This window comes from Rattus norvegicus, chromosome 2 (assembly GCF_036323735.1).
Source record: "Rattus norvegicus strain BN/NHsdMcwi chromosome 2, GRCr8, whole genome shotgun sequence".
Taxonomy (NCBI): Eukaryota; Metazoa; Chordata; class Mammalia; order Rodentia; family Muridae; genus Rattus; species Rattus norvegicus.
Window position 1 is genome coordinate 61,272,176 of NC_086020.1, and position 16,946 is coordinate 61,289,121.

Here is a 16,946-nt window from a genome sequence, read left to right on the forward strand (position 1 = left end):
GGGCTGGGAGAGTAATCTGAGCAAGCCAGGGGAAGCAAGCCAGTAAGTAACATCCCTCCATGGCCTCTGCATCAGCTCCTGCTTCCTGACCTGCTTGAGTTCCAGTCCTGACTTCCTTTGGTGATGAACAGCAATGGGGGAAGTGTAAGCTGAATAAAACTTTTCCTCCCCAACTTGCTTCTTGGTCATGATGTTTGTGCAGGAATAGAAACCCTGACTAAGACAGTTCATGTTTGGTGTTTCGCTAGTGGACCGGACTGTTGACAATAAAGATTAGAATTGCTCCAAAGAACTATTTCTAAACAGGCCTATGTCCCCGTTGTCCTACTAATTATCTTCCTCTGGTCGGTGGGCTTTAAGGGAGGTTGAAGCATTTAAGAACCCTTATTAGAGTGGGTTTTGGAAAATCTAAGCCTATACATCTGGTCGTGGAGGGTACACCTCAAGTCCAGTAATGCCAATTATTCTCTTGGGGAGCATGTACTTGATAATTTAAAATAGAAATAACCCTATTCCCTTTACATTTTATGTCTTTTTGTCTTTTTGGGGTGGGGACTGTGGAGGAGGAGAACATTAAAGGTTCAAATAAGTAAGGTGAACGCTTCTCTAGAAATCATGTGTCAATATATAACATAAAGCACCAATAACCCCTCAGTTAGCATCGGAAGACGAGCTGTGAATGGAGGGAACTGGTTATATGTATTATATTATGCTAGTTAAGCAACAGCACCAATTATTTCCCATCAGATATCTGACAATTTTTAACATAAAATCAAGAGTTGTTTGATTTTGTTGTTTTTGTTTGTTGCTTTTAGAGACAGAATCTCTCATTGTAGAACTCAGGGTAGCATTTACTGCACTACCGATCTCCCTGCTCCCACCTCCTGAGCTGAATTATCCTTAGTAATAGAATAAGAAGGTATATTTACTTTAAAAAAAACCATTTAAATTAAAAGAGGATAGAGGCAGGGAAAAAATCCAGTGTTTTCTAAACAGAAAGCCTGCAGTTTAATGAAAAGCCCTTTTGAATTAAAGGGCTATGACATAGCTGCCCTAAAGGGGCTTAAATGGAACAGAGTTCAGGATGAACCCAGCAGCCTGGTGTATTCCTTGTGATCTCGTGGGCACAGCCCCAGGATGGTGGATTCTTATCATCTGGTGGGCACAGCTCCCACTGGCCGAGCAGGATGTAAAAACCATCACCCTGACGTGTTACTGGAACCACTGGATCTGCTCAAATACACCACAAATCGATAAAAGGGATGCAAAATGAACCATGTTTATTTCCCGCAATAATTTCTGTAAATTATTACAAAGACAAAAAAAAGCTAAACTACAGCATATAACTTCTCAATATTTAACCAGAATACTTGTAATAAATATGCATCCTGACACAAGAAGAAAGGCTACACTTCGTCAGGCATCCTACAAAATGTCTCAAGTTTACACACTGCAGCATTTCCGTGTGGAGGCACAAGGGGAGGTGGCTTGGTCATTTCTTAGGTTCCGTGCGTGGCAAATCCTTTCACATTTCTTTGGGGGCATTTTGAGAAATGCTTAACCGTGATCGGGCAACTTATGAAAAGTATTGCCACTTTAGTCCTGCTGGTATTGACCATCACCTAAGACAGATGAACACACCCAAGTCAGCCAAGTGGCCTCAGAGCCGAGGCAGCCCTGCAGTCGATGGGCCCTGTCAGAGTGGACTCTACTTTTAGTAACACACCAGAAGTTCTTTATTTCATCATCGGGGCCATAAAGAGAAGCTGCAAGTAGGTCAAACCTTTGTAACCTGAAAGGAAAGTCAACAGGCCTAATTCCCCCAGGCTTTGCTATGCACCATGCTGGCATGTTGAGGCTCTTACTTTCAACATGGAGAAGCTGACTGGAACTGACAGTCCTTTCAGGAACGACTCATGGGCGAGAGTTTGGGGCGTTTACAAATTCAACGGGCAAGAGGAGGATTTACTACACTCAGAAATAGACTACAGAAAGTCCGAGGGGTACTGAGCAGCTCACACTGAGTGGAATATTTAACTACCCTGTGCGATCTATGGCTGAAGACTTTTGAGGAAAAAGTTACATTTTTAAGAAGTCTTAAGTATGTTCATCTAAAAATAATGTTAATATCATCTAATCTCACTTAGGGCTTTAGCTATGAAAACATCTTTAAAAGCCAATAAAAATATCATAGAGGAAACAAAACACTTTTTAAAAATCGAGGTTAAGAACCGTGAGGCATGTCTTTTGGCTGTAAACACACAGTTTACTGTCCTCTGTTGAAATAAAAATATCTGGGCTTCCTGAGCATTGTGGAAAGTTTTCTAGGCAAGTTTGCATAGAAAATCTACAATGTGTTGATTTACTTAAAAACTGTTAAGGGAGAGTTCACTCTGGACTTAAAACTTTGTGTTTTAGTTAACGGCACTCACCAAACTGTGAGACTATAAGCAGGGTGGTGAGATTTAAGGCAGCTGGGGGGACAGAGTAGAGTTTTTAAATCCACAGGATAAAGGGTCTTAAGCACTCACTTGTAGTGTCATTTTAGTTTGGTTAGGAATTAAACCATGTTTAGGAAATGGAAGGCAAAATGCTCTCCTGTGCTGAATGGCACAGTCCAAAGGCAGGGATCAAGGACCACTCACTGCACCAAGGCCTCAGCAGATCAGTGAAGCCTCTCCTATGGTCAGGTACCAAAGAAGGTAGACCAGACTTTTGGGTGTGGCTGATCCCAGTTCTAGATTCTGAAGAAAGAGCAGGGCCTTTCACCCCTGCTGGTCTGGAGTACCTATGCAGTTCTGAAGAGGGCATCTTCTGGAAAAGAAGCTATGCTAGGTCACAGTGCACACCATGGATAAGAACGGCAGTGGTCAGTGACAACTCCAGATTTAACAGAAAGAGAGGCAACAAGGGGCAGTGCCTTGCCAATGAATCTGTTTTACTTCTTCTGAGACTGGTTTTTACACATGGTGAGGATCTGCTTCAAGACTTTCTGGACATCTTCATCCATTTGGCCCTAGGAAATCCACACAGAAGACATGCATTAGAATACTGCTTATGTCAGGGCATCTTCTCCCCTGGGGTAGGGGGTGGCTGAGATGAAGCCTTCTGTTTATTCCCCCAAAATGTTTAGAAGAATGTCAGTGCTGTCCACTCTCCCATTTCCACAATAAGTCAAGGAGGGTTCCCTGGTTTTCCTTTTGGTGATGGTTGAGTCTTCTGAAATCTGGGGTCTTAACTGTGAATGTGAGTCCAGCCAGCCAGAAGTAAAGCACTAGGGCAAGGCAGTGCTAAGGGGTCTGAGGACATTGGCATCACTACTAAATAAAGCCTGGGTCATCCTGATAGGAAAAGGCACGACATCTTTCCTAACGAGATTCCCTCTCAATACACAATGTTATCTACCATCAGTAGGCGAGGCGTAGGCTATTGACACAAAGGCTGAGATGAAGCAAAAGGCATTTGAGGCTTCTCAACAAGGATATTCCCCTTTAATTCTAGCTCATTCTGCTAGTCTGATGATGGCACTTTGGGCAATATCTGTTGCCTCATTATTGTCACTATTATTATTTGAGACAGGGGCTGCATGTAACTGGGCTGGTCTCAAACTCATGATATAACAGGGGATTATATTGGACTCTTGGCCCTCCTGCCTTTATTGCCCAGTGTCTGGGATGACAGACACACCCACATTGCTTTAGAATGTCACTGGTATCACCATACCTGTACAGCATATAGAAGATGCATTCTGTAAACGGATACGACCTCCTGGTGTTGTTTCTTACATTCCTAGAAAGAGACAACTTGACGTTATCAACAAGCTTGGTGGTGGGGTGAGTCTTAAACCTGCCACTTAGGTGTTACATATCTGCTTCTGTACATTAGTACAGGAAGCTTCTAGATTTGTTAAATTTACTAGCTTGTGTGTGTCTAGTTATTTTGGTATGTCACTGTTGGAATAGTTATGGAGAAAGTACTTACTACTTTAAAACACACACTCCCACACGCACGCGCACAGAGATAGCCACTGTAAGTGAAGATTGTAAGACATGACAGGCAAAATGGGATTATTTCAGAGCTGCTGAGTTATGGGCAAACTTCATGACAGAGATTTTAAGAATTTTTGTAATTTGCAACTCCACAATTACCAAATATTTGTTCACTTAGTTAAAAATAAAGCCTATTCATTAAAATGAACAGGCGATACATAGGCTGGGGAGTCCTAGGGGAGTTTAGCTATTCAGTTATCTCTGCCAAGAACAGAAGCAAGGAACGGGCACAGTCTCAATGTTCTTCAGTATCCTGATTGTCCCCTCCCAGGATGGACACATCTACCCATCTCGTTGCAATGACTCCTAGAAAGCTTTGCAGGCGTTTCTCTAGCTTTCTCTCTCCAACAAGTCCTGAATGCATTACCCCCCAGTCACATCCACCTAAGCTGGTGTGGTTTGCTCGCCCTCCACCCCACAACAGGCCCGGGACACTCACAGCCAGCTGGTTCTGCAGCTGCTTGACCTGCTGCTGTAGCATTTCCAGTTGCTGGGTCTGCCTCTTGGACGAGCTTGTGGAGTATGAGAGCTGCGAGAGGCTGTTCAGGGCCTCCTTCAGCTTCAGGACCTCCTTGGTCATTTCATTTATCTAGCGAGAAAGGATTGAGTTAATGGGCTAGTAACGTCTGTAGGAACATAGTCTGCATATTTCTGTGCCTCCAGCACTAAGCATTTCTTTGAGTCTCTGCTCCAATTCCTTTTTTTTATTTTCAAATCCATGAAATAAAGCATAACAAATTCAGACAAACCAGTAAGGATCTTGGCACTGGTGCCATTCAGATAAAGCCTAATGTGTTTTAAGGGCCCAAGGGGTGAGAAAAGCTACACCCCCAGTGTTCTGCTCTTACTTTAAAAGCAGTGTTGTAAAAATCTAAACTAGAATGAGGATCACACTCATTACTTGACGACGCTTGTCTTGTGACACAGAGTTTTGGCTCTTTGAATCCAGAAGTGATTCTTCACCATCAAAAAAGTCAAACAAATTGGTGTAGGCTTAACTCCTAGGCTGCTGCTTCAAGCTCCAGGCATGCCTCATCCCTTGTCAATACAGCATCCTTTCTCAGGGAAAGGATCTGAAGTTCGAGGAGCCCTGCCACCTCTGGGGATCCTGCTTTAAAGTGAAAACAACATCCCATGTCACACAGCAGTCCCTGGGTAAGGGGAGCAGGGCTCTATTGCCACTCAAAATACTAGGGCCTGGGAATGCCGAGAAAATTCAGGGCCTGAGTGATCCTGAACTCACTCTGGTTTTCTTCCCTCCATCCCTTTGTGCCATTCCCAGAATCGTCTCTAAATGCCCCACAGACTTGCCTACCGCCTGATCTTATGGAGGGAGACATTTTCCTAAGTAAGGCTCCTTCCTCTCTGATGACTCTAGCTTGTATCAAGCTGATATAAAACCAGCCAGCACAGCTACTATTAGCGGTCCAGGGTCTAGGAAGAGTGTGACCTGTCTCCTCTCCGCCTGGGTCACCAGAAAGACTATTTCCCCTGATCCCCATCTTCAAAGGTACAGAGAGATAGAAGGGTGTGGGAAGCCAGTAATATACTTAGCGATTGACTGGAGAGGGCTCAGCCCATTGTAGGTGGCGCCACTCCTGGGCTGGTGATCCTGGATTCCATTAAGAAAGCAGGCTGAGCAAGCCAGGAGGAGCAAGCCAGGAAGCAACACTCCTCTGTGGCCTCTCTCTGCATCAGCTCCTGCTGTCAAGTTCCTGCCCTGTTTTTCCTTCAGTGACCATGTGTAAGTATAAGCAGAATAAACTCCTCCCCAAGTTGCACTGGTCGTACTGTTAGAAAACAGCCAGAGCAACCCTAAGATGCCAGCCAAGTCTGTGTTAAATTACTGTCTTCAATTTGTGTGTGTGAGTGCATATGCATTACCAGGTTTCTACATTTGTCTTTTTCAAAAAGATAAGGGTCTTTTACTATGTAGGGTAGCCTTCAACTTGTAACCCTGCCTTGGCCTTACAAGTGCTGGGATTACAGATGCATATCACCACCCTTGGCTCTTCCTGCTACGCAAGTGGTTTTGGGAACAGGGACAGACCACCACACAGGGCCTCTGAGCCTTTGCACAGGTTGCTACTAACAAGTTCCACAAATGTTTAGTACAGAAAAATCTGAAGGGCCTTATTAGGACTCAGAAAAACTCAAGAGCGAGGGAACGTTCGCCAACCTTTTCGTCTTTGTCCTCCTCCAGCTTCGACGAGGTCTCAGAGCATCTTTTCAACCCGGCCAGTTCTTCCTGAGCTCGCTGGAATTTCTGCACAAGTTCAGTTACTTCCTGCTCTTTGGATTTCAAGAGAGTCTGGATGTTTTCCTTTTCCCTTTTCGCCTGCGAGACCTCACTTCGAACCTGGGCGACCTCAGAATGGGCTTTCTCTTTCTCTTTCACCGACTCCTTTAACTTTGCTGCCAACGCGTTGACTTCGCTCTCCAGGGAGGCCTGGAGCTTCTCGTAGGAAGCCTTGGGGACCATTGCGTCGCTCATGGCGGCTTTCTCCTCTGCGAGCTGCTTCTCCAGCTTTGCGACTTCCCCTTCCTTGCTTGCGAGGTGCTCTTGGAGGGTGACTGTTTTCTCTTCCATCTCTTTGGCCATCGTCCGCAGCGTGGTTATTACTTCCAGATGCTCTGTGATGGACACGGAGTTCTCTTTGTGCGCATCCACCAGCTGCTTGAGCTGAGTCAACTCGTTCAGCACCTTGGAATATTGAGACCTCATGTCGGACAGCGATTCTTCCGCTTTGGTCCTGGACAGGTTTGACAGGTGCATCAGCCTCTCGTGTTCCGCTCTGTGAATGTATTCGGTTGCGTCTTCTAGAGACTTCCTCTTCCTGTAATCCTCCAGCTCTGCCTGGGCTTCTCTGTAGAGCTGTGACAGCTCGCTCACCTGCTTATTGAGCTCGTCAACCATCCTGTTCATGGTCTCTTTCATGTCCCCAGAGTCATCGGGGGCTTCCTGTGGCATCTGACTTTTTAGTGTGTCCTTTAGTTTCATGATTTCTTCTTGGGCCTGCTGGTATTTCTCAAACAAAAATGCCTTCTCCTTATTCATATTCTCGATGACAGAGCAGTAGGAGTTTCTCATCTCCTCGCACACCTCTGAGGACGGCTTAGTCGCTTCAGCCTTTTCTTTCTCCACGAGCTTTGTCTCTAACTCCTGCACCCGTGCCTTGTCCCTTTTACTCTCTTCCAGTGCTCTCTGCAGGTCTTGCTTTAGTGCGTCAACGTCTTCATCAGTGACCCTCACCTCTCGGAGACGCGAGTCGCCATCGGCACTCTCGTGGGAGAGGAGACCCAGCTTCATCTGCTTCTGCACGCTCAGGACTTCTTTCATGGCCTCTTCGTACTTGCTCTGAGTGTCTTTGAGTTTCTGACTGAGGTCGGAGCCATTTTCGGAAATCTCTGTGTTGTTCAAGCATGTCGTGTCTGTCCTTTGTGACTGGAGTTCGTCCTGGAGCTGTTTCTTCTCTGCTTCAGAGGTCTCCAATCTCTTCTGCAAATCATGCAAGGTATCTTGTAGCTGCTGGATTATGACATCCCTGTCAGCGGTGGATGTCCCCGCCGGATGTTCAACAGGCGGGGATGATTTGGCATCGGAGGAAGGGATGTCACTAGATTTGCTCGGGGATGGGGCTAGGTCAGTCTGGGTGGAATGGAAAGACTGAAAGCTTAGGTCGGCTTCAGTTTCCTTGGGTGATTTGGCCTGGGAAAGAAACAAGGAACACAAGTAACACAGAGGAGTGGCTAGGTGTGCAAACAGCTGAACACCACAGACAGCCTGAAGATTAGGTGTGGAAGGGCAGTGTCATAGTTCTGCATATGTTCTCCCGGATCATGAGAACACGCAGTCTGCTGCACGAGGACGAGCGCCAGACTTAGAGTGTAAGCTGATTTGGTGTTCTATTTGGACAGGTCATTTCTGTATTTTTAAAGCATTGGGATGGTTTGATCTGTAAAACCTGATTCGAATTTTCCCTTTGTTTCTCATTCAATTCAAATGCCCAAAGCAGGGCACAGTTCTTTTTCATCCAGTTTTTAAGGCGATTAGAGATATAATCAGATTAGAGAACTAAGTCCACAGCTGGTAGTGCGCGCATGGAAAGTTTTAAGTAGAAAATTTCAACGTGCAAATGTCTCAGCAAGGAGGTAAGTCGGAGGATGAAGGGGAGAAGGAAAGATGTGTAACCAAAACTAAGGATACATGAAAAATCCATGTGGAAACCTATTATTTATTTTATAAGCTTATTAAAAATTAAAATAAGGGGTTGGGGATTTAGCTCAGTGGTAGAGCGCTTGCCTAGCAAGCGCAAGGCCCTGGGTTCGGTCCCCAGCTCCGAAAAAAAGAAAAAAAATTAAAATAAGAGTTTGCACAGAGGTGGTCTCCATGAATGGAAAATGTGCTCCTGCCTGGGTTATTAAATGAAAACCCCAGAGGGAGTTGTATGGGATGCCTCTCCATGAGCTGTTGATCAGAGAAGCCCCAAAGTCCCTCAAACGATACAGGGTATTGACCCTGCTCTTGGCTGCCCCGCTCCCCGCCAGAACGTTAGATACAGGATAAGGGGAAACCAAGCTGGAGCTGAGCCAGAAGCTTCCTCCCAAGTGGCAAACTTACAGAAGATGCCCTGTGGGCTGATGGGAAAGCCAAGTCATCAGCACTGTTACCCACTGGTGAACTCTGTGGGCTACAATCATGACCCTCCAGGCAAGATAGGCTGCCTGACACATCAGTGCCATGCTACTTCTAAGTGGATTCTGGCCACTGTGCAGTAGGGAACCCAATCCTTGGTCTTTAACGATGGTCGAGAGGCCACGACTCAGGAAGGATAGGGTCCAGGGATAGAGGAACCCTACTACTATTATCTACATTTCCTAAATGGTCACAGTCTTACTACTCGGGGCTGCACGCGCGGATTAGTGCTATGACTAGTCTTCATCAGAGACACCTCTAATCACGGGTGGGAGACAGGTCATACAGAAACCCTGAGCTGAACACAGTGCGAGGGATAAGTGATGGTGGACTGACTGCCGAGTCCTAAGTGGAGCAGCTTCATCATCTCCATCCAATGCTCAGGGCACATCATAAAGATAGAGATAAAACTAGAGCCAGAGGGGGAGAGGCACAGCAACAAGACGTCTTCTGGACACACAACAACCACTGCAGGTAGAGACTCACTGCAACTGATTACCTTCACAGACTGGGCACATCAACATGTCATTATAGGTGGGTCCAGGCCCATGAGGCCCCGTCCCTTCCTGAGGGACCACTGGCTGTTATGAATTGTTGGGGGAGGAGGTGCCATTTTTTTTTCGTCAGTGGAGTAGTCACTGCTGCTCTTGTTCCAGTAAATGACCTCCTAGCCATACTTGTGACCTCCTAGCCATACTTGTGACCTCTTAGCCATACTTGTGACCTCCTAGCCATACTTGTGTAGGAGACTACAGTTAAAATCCATGCGTCACACAGAGAAGACATGAAAGTGGGAAGGGTTTGTTAGGAAGAAGGGCTTCAGCAGGAGACAGAAGGGGAGGAGAGGGGAACGGGAGGGTGGCAACCAATTGCATAAACACGTGAAACTATCAAACAGAAACCCAATATGCGATGTCTATAAAAATAGAAATATGAAATTTTATAGATGGAAATTGTCACATGTAATTCTGTGCATACCATATATATGCATATGTATGCACTAATTTTATTTAATACCATTTCTTTTTATTTGCATTGATGTTTTGCTGGCACGTATATCTGCGTGAGGATGCCAGATCCTCTACAGCTGGAGTTTCATAGTCATGAGCTGTCACTGTGAGCTGAGAATTGAACCTGGGTCCTCTGGAAGAGCAGCCAGTGAGCTGAACTACTAAGCCACCACCTCTCCAGCCTCATATAAATGCATTTTATCTATATTCTATATTTAAATTTTATACCTGTCACTGTACTTATCAAACTATGTATAATTACACATAATAGAGCAATTTCTAGAAATAGAATGAGTGAGCACCAGCAAACGAATAATCTGAAACCATTAAAAAATGTAAAGCTAACTAGAAACGTACGTGGCTATTATAAATAAAGTATATCTAACCACCCTTGAACAAACAAATACTTTAAGTAGTCTGTGTCAGTAATAGAGTTACCAACCTGCAATTTATCTTGTAACTCCTTATTGTGTAAGGTAAGGGAAGCGACTTTTGCTTGCAATAGGACAAGAAGATCTTGTTGGTCAGCTTCAGAACTTACATCTAATAAGCTGTCAGCACCTTGGGTAGAGAAATATTTTAAAAAATGAAAATTGTTATTCCTGTAACCCCCTACCCAGCAACTAGAGGGACGGCAGCTTCCGGGTGCAGGTGTTTTCCTGCTCAGGAATCACAGACAGACACAGCTGAATGGAAGAGCTCCCAGTACTACCCCACCCACTTCAACTCCCTTCTCCTTTGAGTTTTTAGTTCTCTCTGTGTCTCCTTGCGTCCTGGCTGTGAGTCTTTCAGTCTCTCTACATCTAGTTTATTTTCGGCCCTTCAGGCTTTGGCACCTTGCTTGTGCACTCAGCAGATGACTTCCCCAGTCTCTGTTCCTCCCTCTGCCCAGTAGAAGGCAGCCGGTGCCGGAGCACCAGACAGCCTTCCTGATGTCCACTGAGAGGGATGGTAGTGGGGGGTCACGTCTTTACTGTCCCTTCAAAAGCTATCCATTGTTCGGGCAGAACTTGTAATGTCTGCCCCAATCTGCTTTTTCAGGGTCATGACTTACACAGCCTTTCCTAGTTTTCCATTTTCCTCATCTTCGCATTTTGTGCTGCGTTCTATAAAGACTTTCAACACACATTTGATGCTTTCACTGTTCACTGACAAAGGTCGGGGTATGCATCCTTCAGGACACTGGTCAAGCTGTCCTAAGAAGCATTCACCAACTAGCCTAGCAGGAAATGATCTCTCCTAGTCATACTGATTTACCACTCTTGATAAGCCGTAATTTTTAAGTGAACTAATTATCATACCAAAACAGCATCTAAAGGAATACAGAGCAGAGTGCTCACTGAGACAAGGAGGACGACTGGGCGCTCACTGAACCAAAGGACTTGCCTGAGAATGCATTTAGAAAGTCTCCTGTGACAAAAACGTCCACCTGATGGAGCTGTGTTTAGCTGGCCCAGCCGCGTTACTCCCTGACAACAGCTCCTTCAACAATGACTACGGCCACAGGCGACAGACCAGACTCCACACACAGCAGATGGGTTCTTTAAGATTCCCAGTTTTCCACAGCCATTTAAAGCACAGATGAAAGTCTTCGTTTAGATGGATGCAAAAAGGATGGCTCTTTATTGAAAAGCGGATAATAAGGCACTATTTTGGTGTCTGAGACTAGGTGATGCTTTCTGAGTACCCGACATGAAGTCTGGGGAAGGGAGGATATTTATTTTCTTGGGAGATGAACTAACAGAATAAGAGCCTGAGAACAATTCTAAGCAACTGAAATTTGTTACTTCTACAATATAATACATTCTTTAAAAATATCCAATGGAACATTTATTAAATTACATTAATTGATCTCTACCGAGAATTGGAAAATTTAACTTTTTAAAGAAATGTATTCAATATGAGTGCTCTGCTGCATATACATACGCAGGCCAGAAGAGGGCATCAGATTCCTTTGTAGATGGTTGTAAGCCACCATGTGGTTGCTGGGAATTAAACTTGGGACCTGTACATACATATACAGCCTCCAAAACTAGACAAGATGGATGAAGCAAAGAAGTGCAGGCTGACAGGAACCGGATATAGATCTCTCCTGAGAGACACAGCCAGAACATGTCAAATACAGAGGCGAATGCCAGCAGCAAACCACTGAACTGAGAACGGGACCCCCGTTGAAGGAATCAGAGAAAGGACTGAAAGATCTGAAGGGGCTTGAGACCCCATATGAACAACAATGCCAAGCAACCAGAGCTTCCAGGGACTAAGCCACTACCCAAAGACTATACATGGACTGACCCTGGGCTCCAACTGCAGTGAATAGCCTTGTTGGGGCACCAGGGGAAGGGGAAGAAGCCTTGGTCCTGCCGAGGTTAGACACCCAGTGTAGGGGATTGTTAGGGTCTGGTTTGGGGGGAGGATGAGGAGGGGAACACCCATATAGAAGTGGAGAAGGAGGGGTTAGGGGGCTGATGGACAGGAATCTGGGAAAGGGAATAACATTTTAAATGTAAGTAAGAAATACCCAATTTAATAAAAATTAAAGAAAAAAAGAATCCTGGAAAAAATTATCCTGATAAACATCAAATGACACTTCTGAAGACAAACAAACAAACAAACAAAACCCTTGGGACCTCTGAAAGAGCAGCCGGTACTCTAACTGTTGAGCCATCTCACCAGCCCCAGAAAATTTAACTTCTGAAGTCCATAAATTTACACATTTATAAAACATACACTATTAAGAAACTGAATGGTGGAAAAAGCGGACCTTTGAAATCATATAGATTCATTTAAATATAATTCTAAAGATAGATTCTTTGCAACACAGTGGGTATAGATATCTATCTTCTTTCAAAGGGACTCCTTCGTTGCTTCTTTCCTGAGGGAGGGTTTAACTACATAGCACAGGCTAGCCCCAGAACTGTGGTCCTAGGATAGAATCTTTAAAAGGCACAATTGATTAGCCCTGTCTTGGTGTGGCCAGTGTAGCTGCATTTGACAGTTAGCTTGTGGGAGCAGTGGAGGTGCAGAGTCCCCTCGGTCTCAGTGATACAACTTGCTGTTTGAGTACAGTGAGAGTGCAACACTATAAGCCGAGACCCTGAAACCTGTGGACTGCTCCCCCAAACTGTAAACGCATAAGATAAAACACACAGGCTAACAAAAATAATCTGATAGCTTATTTTTGACACACTAAGACTGAAAGCAGGTCTAATAACTGTGACACTTTTAATGGGAGGCACGGTAAGTGGTATCTGAACATGCCCACAATGGAAAGGGGGCAGGAAATCGGGAGTCCTCCTGGTACTGCTGCCACTCCGCTAACCCTATACATTGCCTCGTTCATAATTAGAGAAAAGACTAATCGTGACAAAAGAAGACAGAAGGTTATTTTTTTACACCTTAACTTAAATTCTTTAACATATAAACTGAGGCCCCTCATAGTAGAGAGAGCACGGCCTAAGCACTGCTGGCAATCCTGTCATAGGCATGGGCTAGTTCTCATGACCTCACAGAGTGCTTGACTGGACTCTGCTCTCTGTGTAAACATGCACAAAAGTAAGCGTGGTCAAAAGTGACTTTCCTCTTCGTACCTGCAGTACTGTCGCTCAGCCTGTCTTTGTTTTCTTGTATGGAGCTGATCTCAGCCTGTGTGTAGAAATAAAAACGACTGTTAAAGAAGTCTCCTAAATATCGTGTTCAACACACCCAAGGATCAAACTGACTTCCCTCCCTGAGTACTGAAAGAAGAGCTCGAGGCAATCGACTAGTGAAATGACAGAAAACCTCACAGAAAACCAGACAGTTAAAATATACGCAAATAAAGGAAAATATATGGAAATAGATAATTACTTATAAAAGAATAATTTTGAAAATATCAGAAATGGCAGAGGACATACTCTCAGAATATTTTCTAGGAACTGTAGTTACACTTTAAATTATAATTTATGTAGGAGCTTTTTATTCTGCTCTATGTCCTGGAATCGGAGATAGAGGTTATTTTCATATTAAAGTTGAATAGAAATAGTTATTTATCTGGGTCATGCACTGAATAAAGTATATTAAACATGTTTTTTTTTTACACATCTATAAGTTGTTAAATTTTCTGCTATTAATCCTTCTGAAGGAGATGGTAATACATTAAGAGCTGTCAGGGAGGAAAAAGTTTTGTAAGGGAACAAAAATTTTCATGGTCTTGAACTGACAGTTGACTCCCTTAAGATTTCATTTGTCCCTAAAAATATGCTAAGGAGCCAACTGCAAGGCTCCTTAAACTCACGCAACATACTTTACAGAACTGGTGGAATAGGCCTTATGGACTTTCTAAAATGAATTCATACTGCTTTTATAGTCAGGAAAAAAACTGTAAAGTCACGAGAAAACTCTCTTGTTGGTTTGGCTGCATATGTCAACTCGATTTGGTAAGACGATCTAGGTAAGCTACTGTCTATGGAATGGTTTTTTTTTTTTTTTTCTTTTTTCCGGAGCTGGGGACCGAACCCAGGGCCTTGCGCTTGCTAGACAAGCGCTCTACCACTGAGCTAAATCCCCAACCCCCTATGGAATGGTTTTTAATGATTGGTTAACTCTGTATGTGACTGTATGTGAGGGCAGGAAGCATGTGCACGTGAGTACAAGTGCCTGCACAGTCCAGAAGTGGGTATCAGACCCTGTGGAGCTGGAGTTTGAGGCAGCCGTGAGCTGTCTGGTGTGGGTGCTGGAGTGGAACTGAGGTCTCCCACAAGAGCAGCACAAACTGTTGACATTGAGCTGTCTCTTCAGACCTTTTTTAAAAAAGTACACTTCACACCTGAAAAATTTTAGATTCATAAAATAGTTACAAAACATATTACTCAGAATCTGTTAGCGTTAACATCTGTGTTCATAACACACTGGCCAATATGGAGACATCAGCACAATGGATAACTGCCAACGAAATGACAACAGTGTGTACCCAGACTATAGCACTTTCCCTTTTATACTCACCAGGGGCATAGCCCAGGTCTTCTACATATTAGGCAAAAACTCAACCATTGACCTAAATCCCTAGGTCTGGAGTTTTTGAAACAGGGTCTCACTTTACCAAGCTCAGGGTGGCCATGAACTTGATCTATCCTGGGTTAGCACTGAACTTTTGATCTTTGTGCTTCTGTTTCCTTAGCTGGAAATTTCCAGGTGTGGACACTACCACATCTGTTAACGTACCTTTTCTATCTTAGTGTCTAGTGCAGGATACTATATAATGTAGAGAATTCCCCAAAAATGATACTGTCATTTTAGAAATAATCTATATTCCAGAATAAAGGAGGTGAGTGCTACCAACCAGAAGCAGGTAAATTGTACCACCTGCAGCTTTTAAGAATTTTAATTTTGGCTGGAGCGATGGCTCAGTGGTTAAGGGTAGTGGCTGCTCTACCAGAGGACCTGGGGTCAACCCTAGCACTCACATGCTATGGCACAACTGACTCTAGAACTCCAATCCCAGGGAATCCAATACCATCTCTGGGCCTCTGAGGGCACTGCATGACTAACGGTGCAAACTTATTCCTGTAAACAGAACACCCGTGTACTTAAAGCAAATAAATTAAAATTTCTAAAATTTAATTTATAAACTACATATATTTATTGTGTACATAGTGACATCTTGATTTATATGATGAAATGGCTAAATTGTGAGTGTTAACATTGCTTTAAGTATTTTGTTTTGTAGTTAAAAATACCAAAAACTGGGCTGGAGAGATGGCTGAGCAGTTAAGAGCACTGACTGCTTTTCCAGAGATCCTAAGTTCAATTCCCAGCAACCACATGGTGGCTCACAACCATCTGCAATGGGATTTAATGCCCAATTCTGGTGTGTCTGAAGACAGCTACAGTGTAATCATTTACATAAAATAAATAAATCTTTAAAAAAAATTTCCAAAAACTTCCTCTCACTAATTATTTTTGTGTCTGCATATATGTGTGACTACACCGTAGTGTGTGAGTACGCTGTACATGTATGAATACACCATGGGTTTGAGTACACTGTGTGTGTGTGAATACACTATATGTGGGTGAGTACAGTGTGTGTGAATACACTGTACATGTGTGAGTATACTGTACGTGTGTGAATACACTGTATGTGTGTGAATATGGATCCATGTATCCATGGGTGAGTGTGGAGGTCAGAGGACAACCTTGGGGGTTCCTCTTGCTTTCCTCTTTGTTAGCAGCAGGGCCTCTCACCCTAAGAATGACAGGAGGCCCGACCCAGGAATACCTGAACCTAGCTCGATGTGGACTCCGGAGATGTGACCTCAGCTCTTCACTCAGCGACTGTTATAGCCACTGAGTCATCTTTCTAGCCCTTGACAATTTTAAAGAAGACATACTGTGAATGTTAGTCACTGTGTTACCTAATAGAGTGCTTAGATCCTTTTCCCTTCAACATCTGTCTTAATTCCTTGGTCTTTTCAACTCCAAGAAAAACCATTTTACCCTCGTTTCTATGACCTCAAGATTTTACATAAATGGCATTTACTTCTTACTTGAAAATTATTAGTAAACATGATTTATTTTTCTAATCTTGTTTTATGGTATCCATGCCAGAAAAAATAATCAAGGGGCTCTTCATGGTGCAATGTCATGGCACAGTGATTCAGAAGTATAATCTGTTTTGCACAATATTGTATAAATTAAAGCAAGGCCAACAGGTATCACAAATACGCTAAGAAACTCCAATATAGGAAGGGGATACCTTAAAGGGTGCTTCAGCAAAAAATACTGATTCCTTTCCTGAAAGTGGTGTAGAAGTTATTGATCGTGGGGAAGACACATCACTCAACTGAAAAAGAAAAAGAAAACCACTAATAAAGGGGGTGTCCTCCAAGCCTCGTCTTCCCTTGCTGAACAATCCATGCTTTAATCCCTATGGTTAAACCTGGCAGGAGGTTTGCATAGTGTCATTTACATCAGGGGTAAGAGTCTCAAGGCATTCCAGCTGTGTCCAGTATTTCTGAAAGCTGTCAGAGTACTGACTAGGTAGTGTTACTTACTCTATTAACTAGCACCAGCTATTAAAAGCTATAAAGTTTGACTGTGTGTTGAGGACAGTATTAACAAACATGCCAGCATATTTACAAGTACCTACCAGAGTCAACACCCTTTTTATATCCTATGCTGCCTTAGCAATAAAAGCTATCCTGTTTTTATCTG

The 16,946-nt window shown here is 43.8% G+C and overlaps 1 protein-coding gene across 9 annotated transcripts in view; it reads right to left on the reverse strand.

Annotated features, from left to right (window-relative positions):
• Positions 1 to 1,263: 1,263 nt before the first annotated feature.
• The window catches only part of Rai14 (retinoic acid induced 14), a 137,703-nt gene continuing 122,020 nt past the window's right edge, over positions 1,264 to 16,946 (reverse strand). For 8 of the 9 annotated variants that reach the window (XM_063281524.1, XM_006232062.5, NM_001011947.2 and 5 more), the window contains 7 exons: positions 16,489 to 16,575; positions 13,346 to 13,400; positions 10,198 to 10,316; positions 6,229 to 7,758; positions 4,489 to 4,638; positions 3,724 to 3,789; positions 1,264 to 3,016 (listed from right to left, as the gene is read on the reverse strand). In XM_063281524.1, the coding sequence (XP_063137594.1) occupies positions 2,939 to 3,016; positions 3,724 to 3,789; positions 4,489 to 4,638; positions 6,229 to 7,758; positions 10,198 to 10,316; positions 13,346 to 13,400; positions 16,489 to 16,575 (2,085 nt within the window). In that variant the 3' untranslated portion in view covers positions 1,264 to 2,938. The remainder of the gene's footprint in view (positions 3,017 to 3,723; positions 3,790 to 4,488; positions 4,639 to 6,228; positions 7,759 to 10,197; positions 10,317 to 13,345; positions 13,401 to 16,488; positions 16,576 to 16,946) is intronic. The other variant, XM_006232064.5, reaches the window with a different exon arrangement.